At 36.2% G+C, this 22,380-nt stretch overlaps 2 protein-coding genes across 3 annotated transcripts; one reads left to right on the top strand and one right to left on the bottom strand.

Annotated features, from left to right (window-relative positions):
- The first annotated feature begins 1,864 nt into the window (after positions 1-1,864).
- On the top strand, positions 1,865-3,194 carry LOC121431911 (transmembrane protein 35A-like). Its single transcript, XM_041629692.1, has 2 exons — positions 1,865-2,047; positions 2,651-3,194. Exons 1-2 carry the CDS (start codon positions 1,937-1,939, stop codon positions 3,053-3,055), a joined length of 516 nt encoding a protein of 171 aa, XP_041485626.1. The 5' UTR covers positions 1,865-1,936; the 3' UTR covers positions 3,056-3,194.
- Positions 3,195-10,641: 7,447 nt separating this feature from the next.
- On the bottom strand, positions 10,642-20,352 carry LOC121431849. Of its 2 annotated transcripts, none has more exons than XM_041629615.1 (8): positions 20,300-20,352; positions 19,767-19,958; positions 15,350-15,489; positions 14,808-14,913; positions 14,285-14,373; positions 12,744-12,911; positions 11,932-12,099; positions 10,642-10,993 (listed from the first exon to the last, which is right to left on the bottom strand). In XM_041629615.1, the coding sequence occupies exons 2-8, from the start codon at positions 19,873-19,875 to the stop codon at positions 10,871-10,873; spliced, it is 903 nt and encodes a 300-aa protein (XP_041485549.1). In that variant the 5' UTR covers positions 19,876-19,958; positions 20,300-20,352; the 3' UTR covers positions 10,642-10,870. The 2 variants fall into 2 exon arrangements, with proteins under 2 accessions (XP_041485549.1, XP_041485550.1); XM_041629616.1 differs by having other exon boundaries at positions 19,767-19,952; positions 20,300-20,316.
- Positions 20,353-22,380: the final 2,028 nt, after the last annotated feature.

Genomic DNA, 22,380 nt, shown 5'->3' with positions numbered 1-22,380 from the left:
GACCAAAAGCTTCAGTCTCTGTATTTTGGTTGCTCTGCTGAACTGCGCTGGCTCACTCACCGATGGATATTATAGTAAAATGTCAGAAATTGTTGAATAAATCCCCAGAAACGACGGTTATTCCTGTCTAGTTGATCGATAGACCCAAGTCTAAAGATCTAACTTTATTTGTCTAACTAACTGTCTAACTAGACAAATGCTCTGACCAGTCTCGATCTGTTTGTTGAAGATGTTGTTCCACACTGGATATCTAAGTAGATCTAGAATATATATAGATCTAGCACGACTTGTTGGTATGAGATAGTCTATGCAACAATAAAAAAATACTAAAATAATAATAAACTCAAAACAGATGAATTCCACATTGTCTTTATATAGGACGCCTAAATCTAGACCATTTGAGGGTTGGTCCATGCAAGCTAAGTTTGGTTCAATTAAGGCCAGCGTGCATGGGCTAGCCGCTAGGAGGTTATGATTTTTTTAGTCCGTACGTTAATTTAATGCCTACAGGGTAAAATCTAGATCTAGAACTAGAAGATTTAATGGTTGACAAGTTACCGTTAGGCCTTACCGTTAGGCATGAAATCTTTAAAATTCAGTTAGAAAATGCATAAAAATAAAATCACGACGAGCTTAGTCACTTTGCTCTTTCACTTTCGAAATTTCTCCAAAAAAAAAAATACGCGTTCTGCCAGCCAAGCCCAGGCCATGCAGGCCCAGGAAAATTTACCAATTCTTGCAATATGGCAAACAAATTATGTAAAAGTCTTTGATTGCACAGAATCAATGGTCAAATTAAGATATGGATGCTGTCTATCAAATCTACTTTCTGCCCAAAATCATAAATTAAGATGGTGTAAAATCTATCTAGCTCCCATTTCTTCTAGTCTAGGCCTAGATCTAAGTATAACGGTTAAGTCTAACGCAAAACGATGATGGCACTCTGCAAACGATGTAACATTGCAATCAATTTCCCAGAATTGGCTGAATTTTCTTAGAAATTATTGAAGAAAACCAGGGAAAATGTGAATAGGTGGCCGTTTATTCAAGCTTTAATTTGGCTTTGGAAGTTTGGTTGCTCAATGATTATCGACCTTCGACGCGACGCAGCGCCTGGCTGTGCAGCTCAGCTGCAGCGCAGCCAATGCAATGCATCCGATGCATGGGGTTTTTTTCGCCGTCCATAGTCTCCGACTCGAAGTTGAAATTTATACCCGGATTTCGGGATTTCGGCGCCTTATATTAAGATTTATAGACTTAAAAGTCAAATGCAAATTAAAATTTGAAATCTGACCTTGAACAATCATCGTTGATAAACTTCAGCCCTGAAGCAATTGCACTTCAAATCAGACCAGGCAAATTAGACGTCATTGTGTATGTTGCTAGAAGATCTATGACGAGTCGACTGAAGCCCCAGCGCATCATCAACGTTACTAGTAGCTACGCGACCGGCCCAGACTCGGGGCACCCAGGCCAGTAAAATGACCTCGATTATTACGGTGGTTGTCTATGCATTTATTAGTGGTGCAGCGAAATTCAGCAGAGGAAAATAAGAAATAAGAGGTATCCTCGTCATAGACTTAATATTCCAAAATGAGAAAAAATGTCAATATCATGATTATTTAAGATAAATAATTTCTTTAAAAATAAAACTAATATTTTCAATATTTTTACCTAGAATAACCGACCTAATAATTGTTCATTAAAAATATTTAAAATTAACAAATGAAAAAAAATCAACTCGACAAATTTCCGAAAAGTCCCCCTTATTTTTTAGACTGGTCACAAAATTCGAGCGGAGTTGACCTTCCTTAGAGCAACACGCTTGTGTGTTGCTGCCCTCTACGTTCGTTGGTACGTACGGTACTTCTTTAATTCTGTCGTAAACTTTAGAGACGACTCAGACGAATTTCATGTGAAATTTACAGTCCTAAAAATGGCATCTAAATTGATAATTTTGCTGTCTGGAGTCCTGGGCGTATTCTTCTTATATGCAGGTGTTTGCAAGATATATCCTATGTTGGATCAAGACCTTCATTTATCAATGGTAGTTCTCATTTATTATTGCTTTAAATTTGTGCATGTCCCATGTGTTGAAATGTGAGTTAGTTCTTCATCGCTATTTTGCCGTGCCATAAAATGTGATACAAAACATAAGTGCAAACAAGATAAGATAAAGCCAATAATGCTGTAGGCATGACTCAATTTTTGTTTGCTCTTTATCTCTACTCACATTGCTCACAAACTAAGGCCCCCACCCAAAACAAATAAATTATAACAATTGGGGTCTATTAAAAACAAAATAGAATAATGAATTATTTAGTCAACAATAATAATACCCCGAAATGGGATAGATCAATGCCATAATTGTATGTAAATTTTGAGATTGTGCTTCTCTTGTCATACTCTGTCAGAGAAAATGAATATGCTAATTGTTTTATTGGATTTAAGAGCTTTAGTCTGGTATATAGAATTAGAGTCTTACTCTTAGAAATATCTTTCTCTTTCATTTAAAGAATTTGATGAAACTATGAAGGTCCCATACTTCACAGATTCCCCTCCCCCCCCCCCCCATGAAATCCTTGCTATCCAGGTGCTCTGAAAAATCTTTTAGATTTCCTTTTTTACATTTCTTTTTTTTTATCTTCAGAAAAAGCACTTTGTGAATTATGCTCGAGTGGCTCCACTTCGCACCAACCTCAATATGAAGATCAAGGCCAGCCAGTATCGCTCTGCCATCGGGAGCTTAGAGATTGTTGGTGGGTTTGGACTGCTCAGTATGACCGGCCGCACAGCACGAATGATCGGCTTTGTGATGCTCATCGCAGCTGAACTCTTCATGATTCATTCCTACCAGGCATTGGGTGATCCTATCCATAAATACCTCCGTTTAGTAGCCGCAGCCGTTCTTCTTACAGCCCAGATGATGTTTGAGAGATGGTATGCAGGAGGAAATGGAGAAGAGGAAAAAGCGCCCTCAACGACATCAAAAAAGAAGAGGAGGAGCAATAAGAATGAAGGTGTAACAAATGAAGAAAGCAAGAAAGAGAGCTGATAGTATCCTCTGATTTTTTTCTTGTAATATTATCTCTTGTTCCATCATACCGTAAGGGCACCAGTATTCAACCCGTTTGGAGAGTTTCCTCAAATATATGAAAATATAGAATTTACCTGAATTTCAGACCCATCTTATTTCCAAGAGCAAATGCTGGTTATTCTTTTTCTGTTATTTTTTTTTTCAACCAGTCAACTGTGTGCGCGGGCGATCGAATTATATGGCGATGGTTTTTGGCACTAGTATTCAATCCGTCGGCACTAGTATTCAACCTAGCAATGAAAGATGGCCCTGTCTCTCAATCTGCCCTTGCCCCATCCGACTATGGACTAGACCATTTGAGATGAGACCAAACAGGGAATTAATCAAAGCCAGAGACTTGCATAGATCTAGATCTAATTTAGCAATCTAAACCCTTTTGAGATTTGCTATCTATCCTCACTAGGTTGAATAATAGTGCCATTCAGTGCAAAAGGCCATCGCCGCTTAATTCGATCCTCCGTGCATACAGTCGACAGACTGATAAAGAAAATACCCACAACAGATTACCCTGGAAATGATAAAGGTATGAAATTAAGATAGATTCCCTATTTCTAAATATTTTGGGGAAAATGACAAAATCTTTGAATTATGCCGGGTTGAATACTAGTGCCCATATGGTATGTGTACTGAGTAAATGTAAGCAAAAATTGTTATGGTTGGTTATTTTTTTGCCAATTTTGTATTTCCATCACTAACATTTTCAGCTTGTGTAAATGGCAAACTTTTGTTGCTACTACTAGTGAAAATGAAATAAAAAAAAATCGTGACTATTACATGACAACTCATGAGCATAAAGTGTGATAAATGATCAAAAAAATTATTCTACATGTACATACAGTGTATTGATATGATGTTAACAGCTTGGAGTCGTGGACAACCATGAAATATCATGAATTTATATGGTTGATTGATGATTAAAAGGTACACAAGGTATACAATCAATATGAATTGCTTCCCCCCCCACACTTTACCCAGTCAACATATTAGCTTCCAAAGCTTGAGTGATCTGTGCAGCAGTGCCAAATAACAACAGTAAAAATATTTGGCCCAAATTCACATAGGCTGGCTTGAGTTATTCCATTGCTTAGAAGAGATTTCATGATATGTTTGTACTTAGATTCAGTGGCGTAACTAGGGGGGGGGGCATGGGGGGGGCACGTGCCCCCCCCCAATCGGCTGGCCCCCCACCCCCAAAAAAAAACGGGGAAAAAGAGGGAGAAAGTGAAAGAAATAAAGTGGGAAGGAAGAAATTGTTGTTAATTATGTTATATTATATTATAATTATGTTATGTTATATTACAAGATAAAAAAATATATATAACTTTATGAAACATAATTTGCTCAGGGCCTATGTCTTCATTGTTCCTGATACTCGCATTGTCTGTTTAACGAGATATATAATCCTGTTGTACTAAAACCTCCCGTTTTCAAGTCAATATACACCAAATATATCTCCTCGCACTTCGAATTATTATTGTTTTATGTAATGACTTATCATTTTAAGGTCTTAATATAAAACATTTCCCGTCCGTGCTTACGTTCGCATTAGTGGATTAGTGAGATAATATGTCTGCTCTTCATGATTTCCTAAAATCAGTCCTTAAGATGTCAATTTTTTTAAATCTGAATATCAAAGATTTTAGCTTGCAATCGCATCATTTGGTTAGTGGTCTACGTGAATTCCTACAAACAAGCCTTAGAATGCCCCTCTTCAGGTGTGAATTTCCAAATTTTTCAGCACACGCTCGCAATATTTGACTAGTGAGATGCGTATGATAATCATGACTACAATGACTACAAAAAGTATGTCTTTAGGTGTAATTCTAACAAAATCAGCATGTGCTTGGCACTCGCATTAGATAACTATGGTGAGATATGTGTACTCTTAATGGATTCTTTTAAAAATAGTCCTAAAAATATCCATGTTTGGGGTCAATATATACAAAAATTTCAGCTCGCGCTTCGCGCTCGCTTCATTTGGTAAATGAAATACGTAGGGTCGTCGTGAATTCCTACAAAAAAGCCTTAAAATGTCCCTCTTCAGGTCTGAATTTCCTAAATTTTTAGTGAGATGCGCATTTTAATCATGATTACAATGACAATTGCTTTTTGTGTTTGGATGCATATAATTCTAACAAAATCAGCAAGCGCTTGGCACTCGCATTAGAATACTATGGTGAGATATGTATACTCTAAATAGATTCCTAAAACATAGTCCTTAAAATGTCTGATTGGGATCAATATATACAAAAATTTCAGCTTGCGCTTCGCGTTCGCATTTTTTTTTTAGCGAAACAGGTACATATCATGATTACAAAAATTTGCTTATAATTTCCCCTTTTATGTCTGAATATGAAAAATTTTCAGCTCGCGCTTGCATTATGTGATCAGTGACATACATATCTATTTAATGACACTGACCTTAAAATATCTCTATTCGGTCAGCATAATTAGCACTTGGTGACTCAAATTTTTGGCTGGTGCCCCCCCCAATGCCGTGACCCACGGTACGCCACTGCTTAGATTAGTGACTTAATGTACGTCCACACTGAAATGACCAATTGCGAATGCTTGCTCTTGGCAAAGGGCACTGAATTCATGCTGGTTGCTAGGTTGAGATCAAGCTTCTTCAAAGTGATTGTGTTGAATTATTTACAACACTTAAACATTATGAATGAAATTCTTGCTTGAGAAAGTTAAATGCCTGGACTCTAGAGTATGATTCAACCCATGACCATCTACCTGCACTTTAAGGTGTATGTCAAAAATGTCACCATTGTATTTCCATAATGTGTTTTGTACCGAATTGTCCTTTTTTTAATATGGCACCATCGACTGGTATCCAGAAATTAATTGGAAAAATTAAGTAATACGAGCTATCATAGAGTTAATTATATTGTCTTGTTTAACCAAGTGTGTTCTTCTGGGATATATGGGTGGTTTCAAGTTTGGTGTTAACATTTTGGGGTTGATGATAGGGTGATTTTTACATTGGCATTGAATTTAAAATGATGCTGGTTCTTGGATAAACCTTATGAAATATCAAGCTATCAATTATGTTATTTGGCTCAAGCTTGGATAACAGGGAATCTTGCTAGGGAAAGCAAGATAAATTGCACTTCAAACACCAACACCAGCAACAACACTCAACTTGAAATCACCTACTTGTATAGGATTTTTTTTTCAATTTTGGTGTTGACATTGTGGTGTTGGTGTTGGGATAAATTTTATATCAGCCCAACGCTACACTTTAATGAAGCCTGGACTTGGAGAAAGCTTACTTCTTGTTGCGCTAGTATTTAATATCCATGATGAATTTGGATTATATGTATAAACTCAATCATGTTAGGCGTTGAAGCTGTGGAAAGCAATCTGAATACTTACCAAAGAATACAAACACCAACAATGACTTTTAAGTCACCCATTGTATGGTATGCTTGAAAATTCATCCTTCTTGGAGATATGTCAGACAAGCTACCATACATGAATATAACATTGACATCAGTGTGATATTTGTGAAAATTTTTCTCTAAAATATTTTACTGGTCCTAAATATTTCTTGCTTCTGTTCATTCTATGATTACTTCTGTTTCACCCTTATGGTGATATACTGGAGTATTCATTTTCTTTTATTTTCAATTATTTTCATTTTCTTTTATCTATTTTTTTCTTTGATCAATGTATTCATTCTCTCAGTTGATCGATTTAATTGTTTTTTATTTCACCTTTTTAAGAATTTTTTATTATTTTCAATTTTTCATTAATTCATTCAGTATCATCCATAATTATTTTTTAAATATTTTTTTATTTATTTATATATACATGTATATTTTTTCTTTTTTTTTCGGGGGGGGGTGGGGGCTAAGTCATCCTTGGGCACCATGTGTATTGTATCACTGTTATTTGCTCTTCCTGTGCTTACAAAATTGCTTTGTCCATTCTTTCCTTTTTGCCAAAAAAAAATTGTGTCATTATTCATACTGAAAGCATTATGTTTATGTGATGTATGAAATTTGATAATTCATGGCAATAAATTTATAATTTTATGACTTTTATCGTGATTGTATTGTTGTATAAGTTATTTGTTGGTTTCTTTTCTTAACAAGGGAAAGCTGAAAGGGGGGATACAATGAGAGTGGAAATTCATAGCTCTGTTGTAATGGATCAAAACTTCATAAATACTACCAGGTTTCTTTCAATTTTCTGTTTTTATTGAATGTCCAATATACCCAAACCGAATTCTCTATATTTGAGTAAATATAATTTGAAAAAGAAACCAGCATATTTCATTGAAATTGGACATAAAATAAGATTGTTATGACATTTTAAAATAAAAATTGTCATTTTTTTTTCACAAAATGCACATAGTTCTATAGAAATGAGGGACCCAGTGGTTTCACACACTATCTTTTTCGAAAATATATCAATTTTTTTAATAAAGTAAAACTTGGTTTGATGATGATCACTTAATTAATGTACATGTAGGTAATAGGTAATTACTCATTTTTATTTTTAATCTGTGAAGACTTAAGAGCTAAAGAAAATTTAAATATTTCATATTATGTTTAAAAAATACAATAGACATAGTGTATAACATCAATGACAGCCTTATTTGTGTGCACATAAGTTTAAAACAAGCAAAACTTTTGGCTTTCACATCAAATTTCTGATGAAATTTTTAGTGATATACTTATTTAGTTTCATCTTTAAAGGTCAAGTCCACCCCAAAAAAGTGTTAAATTTTAATCGATGGAGAAAAATCAAACAAGCATTACGCTGAAAATTCCATCAAAATCGGATGTATATTAGGAAAGTTATGAAAATTTACAGTTTCGCTTATTTTTTACAAATCAGTTATATGCATAACTAGGCGACACTAATGAGACAGTCGATGATGTCCCTCACTCACTATTTTTGTTTTTTATTGTTTGAATTATGTCATCTTTCAATTTGTACAGATTTGACAATAAGGACCAACTTGACTGAACCATAAAATATAATAACAATGGTAATACCACATGTTCAGGGAGGAATAAAACTTTGTTTCACAGGACAACGGGGAGAAAATTTGAATATTTCATATATGGTAATAAAAAAAAAAAAGAAATAGTGAGTGGATGATGTCATCAGTCTCCTCATTTGCATGCAGACCAGGATGTGTATATAACTATTTTGTGAATTAAGCAAAACTTTTAAATATCGTAACTTTATTTTACATCCGATTTTGATGAAATTTTCAGTGTTGTGCTTGTTGGATTTTTCTCAGTTTATTAAAATCAACATTTTGTTGGGGTGGACTTGTCCTTTGATTTACAGATCAGCTTGTTAGGCAAGACTTTTTTGTCTTTAAAATAAACTTGACAAATGGGTTTTAATTCTCCATCATTTATACAATGTCTTCAAGTCATACAATAATTTACAAATGGACTACTTTTTCACATCTTGCTTTCAGCTCAAATTTACTTTATTTAAATACAACGACACAAATGCTTAGAGCACATTAATAGTACCAGTACCACATCAACATCGATAATACATTTTTGTAGTTTTTTTTACAAGGTGGTGAATGAGTTTGATATTGAGTACATCAAAATAAATTATTGCACACACAAAGAAATATAATAATCTGAAAAGAATATAAATGTACACTTTCTGGAATGCTACAGGTCTACTGTACAAATGATACACAAATATTTACACCTAAAATGTGTAAAAACTCATAACTTAAAAATCTTCTTCTATGCCTGTAAAACTGTATTTGTAGTAACTGATGGTTCCAGTCGGAAAAGAAAAAACATTATTGTGGACTAGTCATGGCAGGCCTCAAAAACTTGAGTGTTATGTTTAACATCAAAGTAATGTAAATATGGTTGCACAGCCTATATGCGATGTTGATGATGATTTCTACACTACAAAATGCATTACACTTCGGACACATTTTGCTTTAAGTGCAAAATGAGATAACTACAATTACATCAACAGCTAATTATTATTGGATCCTAAAATCCTAAAATGGGCAGAAATCTTAAATCTTCAAGTAATGATTGGCAACAAAACTGATGAAATCTTAGATAAATGATATTATTCTATCTTCTCCTTAAATGATGATGACGAAGATGATTATCATTACCATTATCATTTGGCACTTTTATAACAATAAAAACACAGTAATAATCATAACACCTTCATATTTATTCAAAGTATTTGATATAATAATAATAATAATAGACAGTTCTTGTATAGCGCATAACACATTATAAATAACGTCTCTATGCGCTTCCAAAGGACTTGGATATTATTACCCTGGCTTTAGCCTCGCAGCCTTTTACAGCGCGATGGCATTTCAAGGAATAAATTCCTGCCAGGTACCCATTTACCTCACCTGGGTTGAGTGCAGCACAATGTGGAAAAATTTCTTGCTGAAGGAAACTACGCCATGGCTGGGATTTGAACCCACGACCCTGTTTCAAAGTCCGGGGACTAATCCACTGGGCCACAACGCTCCACATGATAATTATCACACCGCCCATTATATTTATGATATACTTTATACTTCATGATATGATATACATGTATGGAGTCTGGACCCTGTTCTGCCAATAGTTCAAACTGATTGTATCTATAGTATACCTTTAAGAGTTGACCTCTGATTTAAAAAAAAGTCATTACAATGACTATTTTTGTAACTTACTGGACTTTCTTGAGATTTCACTGAAGTCAATCATATTTGCTGACACCATACTTTGAGTTTGAGAAACCCCTTGAATATAACTATGTGTTTGGTGGCTCATCCAATTAAGAAGTACCATTGAATCAAATCACAGACATTCATTTACTGGATTTAATAAAAATCATGCAAGTGTAAATAGATAATGACTGCAATATGGGGCAAGGAGTGAATATCCCTAGTAACGACATAACTTTTGGTCATATTGACTCTTGTTGATGAAGAACACCTTTGAACTGGTCAACATCCTATAGATGTCGGGTTTCCCACAAAACTTGACACTAAATTTTCAATTCACCACTGCTGCGGTAAACCTCTTGTACGGCTGCCAGAAAGACAGCTGCTTTTGGTATTGAATACAAATACGCTGCTGCATCCATTACATGTTTGCAACACAAATAGGGAAACCATCCCTGCTAATTCTCTTGCTAAAACTAGCCAAAAGACATATTACCAACACTTCTCAAACTAAGTGTTAAGCGCAATAAAAGTATAATAATAATTATTATTTACTATTTATTCGTGATAATAAAAAAGAAATTTGAATTGTTCTGATAGTCTGAAACATTGAGCTTTTCCATACATAACAACAAGCAATGTATGCTTTAACATAATTGGGCCTGTTTGATTAATCTTTGGAAATCTTACTTCCAGGGGCCTGTTGCATAAAACTTTTTACCTGAGAAAACTCTGGTAAAAACTGAAAACTAAGGTTAGTCTGATTTCTGCCATTGACTTCAACACAGGGCAAAAACTCTGGTAAAAACAACCTGAGTTTTCTCAGGTAAAAAGTTTTATGCAACTGGCCCCTGGAGAGCCAATAAACATGCATTTCAATGGGATGTTTGCCCGTAGGGTTTCATGAAATGATAATAGCAAGACTCCTATTTGGCATTATCTGAAACTCATTGTGATCTCCATGAACAGGCCCTTTGTTCTCTCCTTAACAAAGAAATGTCTATGAATTTGAATTACTTGGCAACTCAATGAAGCAGTATGGAAATTTTCATCACACAAGTGATCATGAAAACATTTAATTTCACTTTTCATGACTGAAGCAACATGGCCAAATCCTCCATACCGCTTGACAGTAGGGCATCCTTCAGCGTTTCCTTGGTAACGACAGCATCAGTCTTGTCACGCCAAACTTTCAAGAGCTCGAACAGATGCTGGGTGGGAAAGAGGGAAATTAACAGAGAATATAAATAAACAGTGGTCTCTATTTTTCAAAGTAAATCTGGCAATATCTGAACTTTTTCAATCTACATTCTAATTGAGTGATGGGTACTTTGGAGGACTTTTCTGGAGCTAGAAACCCCTCGGACCATCACATACTTTTCTCCGCTGCACTAAACATACTTCATCATGCTTAATGTTACCAAGACAACATACTTTCAACTCTTTTCTTTTTCTATGGGGGGGGGGCTGTCCGGGCTGATAGGTATTATCAAGGGCTAGGTAACTCTCAATCGCATACCCAGGCCTGGCATACCTTTCTTCACTGTACTCTACATACTTCATCATGCTCTTTGTTACCAAAACAATCCCCAACAACTTTCAACTCTTCTCTTTTTTCTATAGGAGAGGGGTCGATAGATGTTTTTTTTTACTATCTGGGGCTAGGTAGCCCTCAACCCACCAGATAAAAATTTTCACTGCACAAACTCACCTCTACTTGTTAGCAGAAATATCCCCAACAACTTTCAACTCTTCTCTATTTCTATGGGGGGGGGGGGTGGTAGATAGGTATGACTATCAGGGGCTAGGTAGGCACTCAACCATTTCTCTACATCTTTTGCTGCACTGAACATACCAAATCATGCTTCTTGTTACAAAGGTGATCCCGGCATCTTTGACCTCTTCTCCCAAGAGGGGGGGGGGGTAAAATTTTGGATATTTTGGAGGCTAGATAGCCCTCCACCCTGTTGTACATTTTTGTTGCACTGATCATACCTATCATGCTTTTTGTTACTAAGGTGATCTCGAACATCATTTAACTTTTCTTCCATGAGGGAAGATGCTGGGAGGGGTATATTTTCAATAAATTCATGGACTAGATAGCCCTCAGTCCCGATATACATTTTTCTTTTTGCTGCACTGAACATACCTCATCATGTTTCTTGTTACCAAGGCGATCCCCGACATCTTTGATCTCCTCTTCTGTGAACCCGAGTTTATTGACAAGAAGAAGCCAGTCCCGATTCCTAGCGTTACCAGCGACTCGCTGTAGAAGAGAAACTGATGGTCGGTTGTCCTCGGAAGATGCTCTTGAGTTCTGCAGAATACAAAACAATTATCAAGCGTTAAATCTACAACCTAGCAAAGTAAAACTTCGGCAACACTGATGAAAAAAATATTGTTACATAACCCCTTGCATGTTCATGGAAAACAGAAAAATATCAAAGTGGTGCCATACTAGATGAGCCCAAGGCCAAAGACTGAACTGCACAAGGTGAAATGAAATATGGCACATGACCATAGAGAATTTTTCACATTTTGTATGAACAAGCAGGGAGTAACGTTATCATCTTTTGAATTTCATGGTATAATAGGCCAAGCTTTAAAACAATGAATCAAATTTTTGCTGCTTCTTCTAGAAGCATTAAAGTAGGTTTGGATCTTCACAGGACACTAAAATCAATGTCATTGTCATAATTTATTGTGATTTACAAGGTAGTAATTATCAAATCCATAACAATTCAACCATTGACATTCCATATAATAAAATACATAACAATTAAATGAAACTGATGAAATTTGCAGGCATGTTAAGAAAGGTCATCACAAATCCCTACATTTCATGTTTGATCTAATGTTTTACCTGACAACTTCTCAATCCTTGCATATAATTGGCTGGCAGCAACTTTGTGAGTGATAGTTACTGACAAGGCACCCCATGAAACTAGCCTCAGTAATTACCTTGGATGTAGGTGACCCTGAACTAATGGGGTCAAAGGTCATAATCTGCTCCACCACGTTGGTAGGCATCTTCTTCACCCAACGGACAAAGTCTTCCTCACCGATTGACCCTTGACCTTTGACATCTACTTCCTGCATGAAGACCTGGGCTGTCCTTGAGATGACTGCCTATATTTTGTGAAAAGGGTAATACTGTGTGTAATTTCCTTTTTCTTAAAAATACATCAGTGAACATTACAAGACACTATGGGTAGTATTCTAATAGCCATTGTTAGGTTAAAGATAATGAAAGTAATTGCAGTAAACACTGCTTTCACAAGAAAGTCAGTAAAACCAGGCTTAATTGTCACTATAACATCAAAGAGGATCTAGATCTGGTACAGTTACATAAACTGAACTTTGTGAAATCTTGAAATCTACGCTGAAAAATGTTCACACTGAAGATCACCAACACAGATAAGCACCCACGTGGGACAGTGTACAATTATTACTTTGAATGTCGGCCCGATGCTTGACCCAAATCCCGTGCTTATTTGCTAATTTCTCAGCAATTACACAATTTCTTCCAGAATCCTTTGGCACATATTTTTTTATTTATACAAACAGATACTTTGGTGGTCATATCATTGGATTCTGTACGAACTCATTTGGAAATCGTTACCACAACTGGCATTTATCTTTAAATATGGGTTAACTTAGACCACATTATTATGGAGTGCCAGTTGTCAAGTTATTAAAAAAATATCTTATAATCCTTCCTCAAACAGTTGTCAAAAAATTAATTGCATCCTAAAATGGGGAAAATAGGAAAATATAATGAATTTCAATCAATTAATTGTAATATTTTAATTGTCACAAATATGGAAGAAATATTATGAAGCCAGCATTCAATAAAAGTGTGGTTAAAAGTTGCAGTTTAGACTAAGGTCAAACCTAGATTTAATTATCAGAACACCACCCAGAATGATAAGTCTCATATTGTTATTGAAGGTTTAACAAAGACCCCTTTCCCCTCGGAGACTTGTCTCATACTGTTCTCAAGGAGAGAAAATACATGTAAATGAATAAAAGCTGATCCAAAATCATACTGAAATGAGCCAAAGAACGGACAAAATCTCGAACCCTTTTCCTCACTCATATATTTCAATACCATCCTCTCACCTGGGTTGGTGAAATACAATATGGATAAATTTCTTAATGAAGGAAAACATGCCCCGGCTAGGCTTTGAACCCATGACCCTCTGAACTACTAGACCATGGTGCACCGTGGCGAATATTGCCGAGATAAAAAGCATTTCGCTGCCCCCATCTTCGAAACTTTAAATAAGCTCCATACTTGGGGAAAAGTATTTTTGAGAAGCCAGTGAACACACATTTTGCTCCATTTATCTTGCCAATTACATGCCTTCAAGTAAGTTCTGCAGACAACAGTTCCAAGCAATGTAAGGGAATATATAAGCCATAGGATTTGATTGGTCGGGTTAGGTGAGTAATTATAGCGGTCTATATTAGTGCTAAAGGAAGTCTTCAGAAAGTATTACCTCACTAGTATCTGTGTAAATCTCCTTCAAAATCTCTGTCAGGATAGGTAGCGTGATTGCATTTGCATTGTTTAGAACCCGAAAAGCACCTAAGGAAAGAGAAAGAGAGACAGAGAGAGAAAGGAAGAGAAAAAAATGAAATAACATAAACCTGGAAAAGCTACACCATTACAGCTGCAAGGAATTTTCTGATTTGCAACTATACTTGAGAAGGGGGGAGGACTTCATTAAACTATATAGTGTATGGGTACAAAAAGTTAAAAAAAATAATATTTTAATGTATTTTTTTGCCTGGTAAGCCCCCCCCCAAAAAAAAAAAACCACGCATAGCCCCTGTACTTTGTGAATAAAGTCTGTACTTGAGGATACCTGTTGCCAGCACAGACAAAATAATTAGCATTTAATGGACTCTTGACAACTTGTGATAATTTGATAAAGCAAGTGCAGTAGATAATCATCATTTCAAAGAATGTGCACTTTTTTTACTAGATTTAAAAAAAAAATCAAAGTAAAGTACATGTACCTATGACTCTTGTCTCAATGTTACTGTCACTGAACCATTTTGTTGCGTTGCAGTACGTCTGGAATGACACACCTCCATTCTCAGTCCTCGGGAACTGCATCAGTATCTGTAATTTGGGGATGGAAACATTACGGTACTCTATAGGGATTGCTAGTGGACAACATAAATGATGATGAAATCAGAATAGACTGATGAATTGGCTAAAAGATAAGGATACGAAGTGAAAACAAAATAGCTACTGGCATGAAACTGATTTATATATCCACCTGACATATAAAAAACACAAGAGACAAGACAATCTGGTATTCTGCTCAAGATTTCTGATGACTTTGCAATATGTAATTAAATCAAATTTCAAATAGTCATAAATAACCATGTAATATAATCTATGCTATGGCCAGAATTGTTTTACAGGACCCCTGGGTAAGGTGTGTAGTATTCAACACTGCTGATGATCCGGAGGGGGGAGGGCATTTCTCCCCCCCCCCCGACCTCCCTTCGATTTTCTAATTTTCCACAGGAGCCTATGGGTAATTACATACCTTGTTAATGAAGTTTTCCTCACTAGAACTTCCCATCTTTGTACTAAGAGACTTGAGGGTGTCAGCTGACAGCTCACCATTGCTGCTGCTCCCCAGCTTCTGAAATGCATCCCACAATTTCTTGACCTGCGGATTAGTCACTTCATGGCGACAAAAAATAAAAAATAAGAAGAATGAGAAGAAATAGTACCGGTAAGTACATGTAATAATAATGTCAATTATGATGATGCTGATGATGATTGATGATGATGATGGTGGTTATGGTGATGATGATGATGACGATGATAACGATGACAATGATGAAGATGAGGATGATGGCTGATAATGATCAATAATGATTATATTTCGCCTTTTCTAAAAAGTAACAACTATAGTTAACACAATATTACACAAGTACAAAAGTACAACAAATCTACTTTTACTTCCTCTAACTTCTTTATTTACCGGTATATTAATTTTGATAATCTGATTCATTACTAAATTTGGAAAATAGTAATGCTCATAAATACAAAATATGTATTTTTTTTTGGGGGGGTAGAATATGGACATACATGTATATACATTTACTATTCATGATTATTTCTGTTCTGTCAGATGACACAAAAATATGATTTCTTAATTTTCAAGATCGAACAATGTTCTTAGCTCAGCGGATAGGCCTTCTTTCAGGCAGCTCTACTCAGTCTAATGCCATGTCACTTTATACATCATAGGGGGCAGTTTCATAAAGCTGTCCGTAAAAGTGAATGACTTTAACTGGTGATCCTTTCTTGTGGTAAATGATATTCACTATTATATGTTCATTGTTGATAATTTAGCATGGAAGAAAGGTTCACCAGTCATTCTTAAAGTCGCACTTAACTTATTGAGCAGCTTCATGACCCCCCCCCCCACGGATCAACACATTTAAGTGTTCGAGCAGCTTATCAGAATTAGTGAGGGGGATCAGGAGCATGTTCCCCGGCCCTCACCAACCAAAATATCAAAATTGATTGCACATATCCTCTTTTTTTATGGGGTGCAGAATGTGGGGCTAAAACTTTGAATGAGACATTTAGGTTGTTGATTTGAGTTCTGGTTGAATAAATCTGAAGAAATTCATCTCTATACTTTGTTTCTGTGCTACCCTCCCACCCCATCCCAGTGGCGGATCCAGAGGGGGGCGCCCCGGGCGCGCGCCCCCCCCTATTTTCGCCGGATTTTTTTTTTTTTTTTTTTGATGGTTATATTTACTGGATTGGTACAATGAAGTCAATTTCAAGGGCTAGATCTAGTCAAAACTATATTTTAACTTACGCTCATGGCCTTTGTGTTCGCACAAATGCACCTCTGTCATACTGTATTGCAATATGTAAATTCCGGAATTCCAGGGCGCGCAAGTCGATTGGTTGGAAAGTTGCACCACTTGTAATCGGGAGTTGCAGTGCAGTGACCAGTGTGAAGATGTTGGATTGGATATCATTTTTTCCCGAAATTTTGTGTTTTTTGTAACATGCGTTTGTCCGTCTTTATGGCAAATACATGTAAAATGTAAGTAACAGATCGCGAGAGAAAGTGTCAACGATGCGAATGATGTCTATCCCCGAGATTATTTTTCACTCAAAGATGAAGCCCTGTATCGGGCGCCACGTGCGCAGCATTATCATTCTGCCTTGGTCATGTACGTTTTCACTGAAATGTATAGGTCAGACATATTTGTATTTAATGTAAACTAACTTTTACACTTTCTGGTAGATTCAGAGGCATATTATCCAGGGCGCCCCAACCATAGGCGGATCCAGGGGGGGGGGGCGAGGGGCCCGGGCCCCCCTATTGGCGGAGCAAAAAAGAAAAAAAGGGGAAAAGGAAGGAAAAATGAAAAAAGGAAAAGAGAGGAGAAAAGAAGGAAGGCAAGCATAAGAGGAGGAAGATGAGTGAATAAAATAAGATAAGGGGAATTAAGACTTGGAAATTATTTTTTTTAATCTTTCATGTCGGGATATAAAATTTTCGCTCGCATTGCCTTCTAGGTGATATCTTGCTCAATATGGACCTTAAAATATCAAATTCTGAAGTCAATATACAAAACATATTTCAGCTGGGAAATTGAACTTTCATTATTTTGTTTTATTCACAAATTGATTTTTTAAAAGTGTAAAAAATTCTGTTTTATGGTCTGAATATTAACAATTTCTGCTTGCGCTGCGCGCTCGCAAAATTTGATTTGTCAGGTACCTATTATTTTCCTGTATTCCATGAAGTTCTCAAAATATCCCTATTTAGGTCAGATTGTCAAAACGTATCAGCTAGCGCTGCACGCTTGCATTTTGATTAGTGAGTTATGTATATCTCAATATTAATTCTAAAACAAACTACTTAAAATCACCATTTGATGACAATTAATCATAAATTTCTGCTCGCGATTTGCGCTCGCATTGATAGATTTTAAACTCGTGCATCTTATGCATAATTACAAAAGTGCTTAAATGTCCAATTTTCAGGCCATAATATTAATAGATTTTGCGCTCTCATGCTTAGGAAGAGAAATAGGAAGATAGTCATCATTTTCTTATGATGACATAATGTCCTTATAGAATATCCCGGTCCTATGTCAAAACTCAAAGTAACAATAATTGAAAATATCAGCTGTTTTAACTGTGATCCTTCTTCACCTCACAATTTTTCCACAAAGTGCTTGCAATACAGAGCTTAAAGTGACCCCTTTTCAGATCTGAATATCATATATTTTTAGCTCGCGCTTTGCGCTCGCTTTATTGATTTTCATGGTAAAAAAAGGTATTTAGAATACCCAAATTCTAGGTTGATATCTCAAACACACGTTTATTCAGATACGCACCTTGTTCTCCATTTAAATAATTATCCAGTTTCAGATAACAATATAAAGAATTGTCTGCTCGCGCTTTGTGCTCGCATTATTAATGTATGAAAATTTCCAATAGCTTAACCTTTTCATGATTTACAAAACATGAATAGAGTGTCCAGAATTTTTCCGCTCGCGCTTCGCGCTCGCATCAATAATGTTCAGTTTTTGTCTTATCCTTTCCACGATTACAAAAAGTGCTTGAAATTTCCATTATTCAGGTAGAAATGTCAAAAATTTCAGCTCGCGCTTCGCGCTCGCAATATTTGAATGTTGAAATATGTAACGTCTTCATGGCTAAGTTCAAGCAGTCCATAACAAATACGTTTTCGATCAGCTCAAACGTATATAAAATTTTTCCGCTCGCGCTCTGCGCTCGCATTATTAATGTAAGGAAGATCCCCACTTCCTCATCCTTTTCATGATTTACAAAACTTGAATAGAGTGTCTCGTTCAGTAGGTCTAAATCACGAAATTTTTTGCTCACGCTTCGCGCTCGCACTAATCGTTTAGTTATATACCTATTCTGTTAAGTTACAAAAAGTGCTTAGAATTTCCATTCCTTAGGTAAAAATGTCAAAAAATTTCAGCTCGCGCTTCGCGCTCGCATTATTTGATTTATAAAAAATATGTAACGTCTTCATGGCTAACTGCAAGAAAGTCCTTAACAGTACCTTTTCCATCAGTTCATTTTTGCTCGCGCTTCACGTTCGTAATAATTATTCACTTGCATACACATCTTTTTTCAGGATTGCCCAGAATGTTCAAAACTTTTAGAAAAAAGTAAATAAGATTCCCCAAAAAAAAATAGCTCGCGCTTCGCGCTCGCATTATATAAATAATGATTATGGTATTATATATTTATGTTTATTCATAAGAATAAAGCTATAAGAAGTGACTAATATGACTACCCCTTTAAAGATACCAAAAATCCCGGCAAATATCATATTCGAGTGGCCGATCGGGGAAAATATGGCTGAAAAAAAAATTCCGGGCCCCCCTATTGGCGAAGGCTGGATCCGCCCCTGCCCCCAACTAAGTTTCGCCGAAGCAATCATTCCAACGAATTATCAAGGAGCAAAATTGTATATTCTCAATCACCAGTCGACCCCACTCCGCGTTTGCTGTGTATAGGCAGCTATATGTCAGCGTAAGGAGCGAAGATTTTATGTGACGGGGGGGGGGGGGGTGGGGGTTGGGGGGGAGAATAAAAATACTTTCGTGCAAGCAAGTGAAGAGCCTTTGCCAAATGTATGTTTTGAATGACCGCTTATACGGTGTGTGACTGGAAACCAGCTCCTAAATGAGTCAGTATGTGTCTTTTAGTCATGAAGTTACAGTGATTTAAGTGTGCATTTTTCTTCTAAAGGTGCTCTCAAAATACGACTTTTGGACATGATTTTTTGAAAAAGTCCTTGCCGTGGGAGGGGGGTATCCCCCCTCCCACACCCTCCCCCGCTCGGTCGCTTCGCTCCCTCGCCGCTGGCGCCCCCCCTATTTCAAAATCCTGGATCCTCCCACCCCATCCCAACACCCCTTGCCTTTCACATTTCTTACTCTTGGATGCTTCTGCATGCTTGGAAATCCATTCATCACTGGATGGGTGGACCATTTCAGAAACAATACCTCCATCATTTCCTGCAAAGTTAGAAGCCACAACCCCCATTCCGGATATTGACCTTGATGATCTTCTCTAGATCTATATTGGATCAGAATCGTCTGAGCTGCGACTGCAAAAGTTCTCTGAGTCTGACAGGAGCATGACAAAAAAAAAAGATGTGAAATTAGTGAATAATGTCGTCGTTGATTTATTTTGTTCATCAATAAATAATGTTGTTGATTTATTTTGTTCAACAATGACAGCATATGAACATTAACATGATCAAGTTACATTAACAATGTCAACTGACATGACTGACAACATACATGATGAACAAAGTCAAATTTGAGTATTCATAATTAAACAGGATTTGAGATCCATTCAAATTAACAGTTCACTTGAAAAATGACATTGGCATCATGCATTTACGCCACACAATGTAAATACTAGTAAACTGTAACGGGGAAAAGAGTTTAAAAGCTTTACTTACATCCAGCCAAGGCCAGTCAGTGCATGTCAGTCGTTGTGAAGTTCGTACTGGAAGCTTGAAGTTAGCCGCACCGGGACCGTACGCACGCCGGCCGTGCCGGTGTCGTCTCCGTTTCATGTCAACAAAATCCCGATACATACAAAGCACGTGACAGCCAATGTTGATGTTCATAGTCTAGAATAATAGTCCTGTTTACCACATAAATTTATTTGGCAAGATAATAAACTCTTTGATAATTATGAAATAAATTTAGATCTATTGTAAAAGATTTATATTTTTAATAAAAATATCAGAATAGAAAGTGCACACCTTGTAAGCCTTTCAACTCTCGAATGAAAATGTTTGATAATATTTCTCAGTTTATTATATATAGCGTCTAGCTTAGCTTATTACAGATCGACAGTAGGGGAGTGTACATCATTCACAGCCAGCGCCTATTTTTTGCTTGCATGCAATCTTCGTTACTTTGACAGAGATCTGCGTTGGAAAAGGAAGTCTTCCCTGTACCCGTCCATTAGTAATTGTACACATAAATTTTGGAGTGCATATTTCTTTGATTGATGAAGCCGGAAAAGACTCAGAGCAAGTGAGCTAAAGCAAGCCGAAGAACAAACCACGCAGACGATACCGGCGTCGCATCGCTCGCAGGAGTTCCGGCGAGTTGAGTTAGGCGTAGGCGATAGGCCTGGCCTAGCCGCTTTGTTTCGCTGCTACTACGAGCCCGCATTGGCTTTGCTGTGTCTGTCTGTTGTTTGAGGTTGTCACATCGTTCATGATTTCTGCTATTTTTTTTTTGTGTGTGAATATGCATAAATATATCTCCCTGTAATTACGGTATGACTAATTGAAATAAGTTTGGTAGCCTAATTGATATCAATGATCAAATTTAATTATTTCCTCAGTCTCAGAAAATCAGACTCAAGAATCTTTCAAGATCCTATAGGCCTACTATGAAATAAGCCAATAAGGGATGCTCCAGGCTGAAAATATTTCTTTCTAAGTACAAATTCACAGAGCAAAATGCTGAAAATTTGATCAAAATTGGATGACAAATAACGAAGTTATTAAATTTTAAAGATTTGCATAATATTCCGGTGAAACAGATCTCGGCATGTCGTCATGATGACATGATGAATATTCATTAGGTGGGCTGATGATGGCATATCCCCTCTTGTTCTTTTGTATTTTATTATACGAAATTAGGTTTATTCACAAAATTTCTACCAAGAACTAAAACAATTGATTGGCAACTGATTTTGTGCATTAGTTATTTATTGTTGCAACTTATTTTATCATAATGGAGACATACACGTATGAAAAATGAAACATTTATGATTTCATGTAATTACACAAGAAAAAAAGAAAGTGGAGATGTGACATTATCAGCCCACCTAATGAATATTCATAACAATGTGCTTATAACTTTTTTCACAAAATATAAACTTTAAAATTCAATAACCATAACTTCATCATTTGTTATCCAATTTTGATCAAATTTTCAGCATTTTACTCTTTTGTATTTTATTACAAATACGAAATTAGGTTTATTTCACCCTTGTAATTTACTCTATTTATTTACATATAAATATTTTCAGCCCGGACCATCCCTTTAATCACTAATTTAATAGGGGCAGCAGAACACATTTTGAAAGAAGGGGCGAACATGAATAAAATGTTAGATTGTAATTTTCCCCTTTTTTATGTGTTAACTGGAAAAAGTTGGGTGGGAACTGACGTCAACTCGATCATATTGATAATTTTCATGATGACAAGTTGAGAAATGTTCCACAAAAAAAAATGCTTAGTTTGAGCAAATGGCCAAAAATGGAGGATATTTTCCCTGTATGACTGCTGCCAAGTAGAAATCCCCATTTTGTTACAACTTTCTCCTTTTTTTTTGAAAATTCACAACATTCTTATTTTTGTCTGATTGTAGCACAACTTTCACCCAATTTCTCTGAGCTTTTTTTGTCCTTTTTAAAATTATTTTCATAACAGTTGGATTTCCTGTGTATTGCCGTTATTTGCACCTTTATGAAATTTTATGAATCGTTTTTTGCTACAGTTGCGTAGTTATGATG

Source organism: Lytechinus variegatus, chromosome 18, assembly GCF_018143015.1.
Source record: "Lytechinus variegatus isolate NC3 chromosome 18, Lvar_3.0, whole genome shotgun sequence".
NCBI classification, from domain to species: domain Eukaryota; kingdom Metazoa; phylum Echinodermata; class Echinoidea; order Temnopleuroida; family Toxopneustidae; genus Lytechinus; species Lytechinus variegatus.
This window is presented reverse-complemented; position numbering and strand designations above follow the sequence as displayed.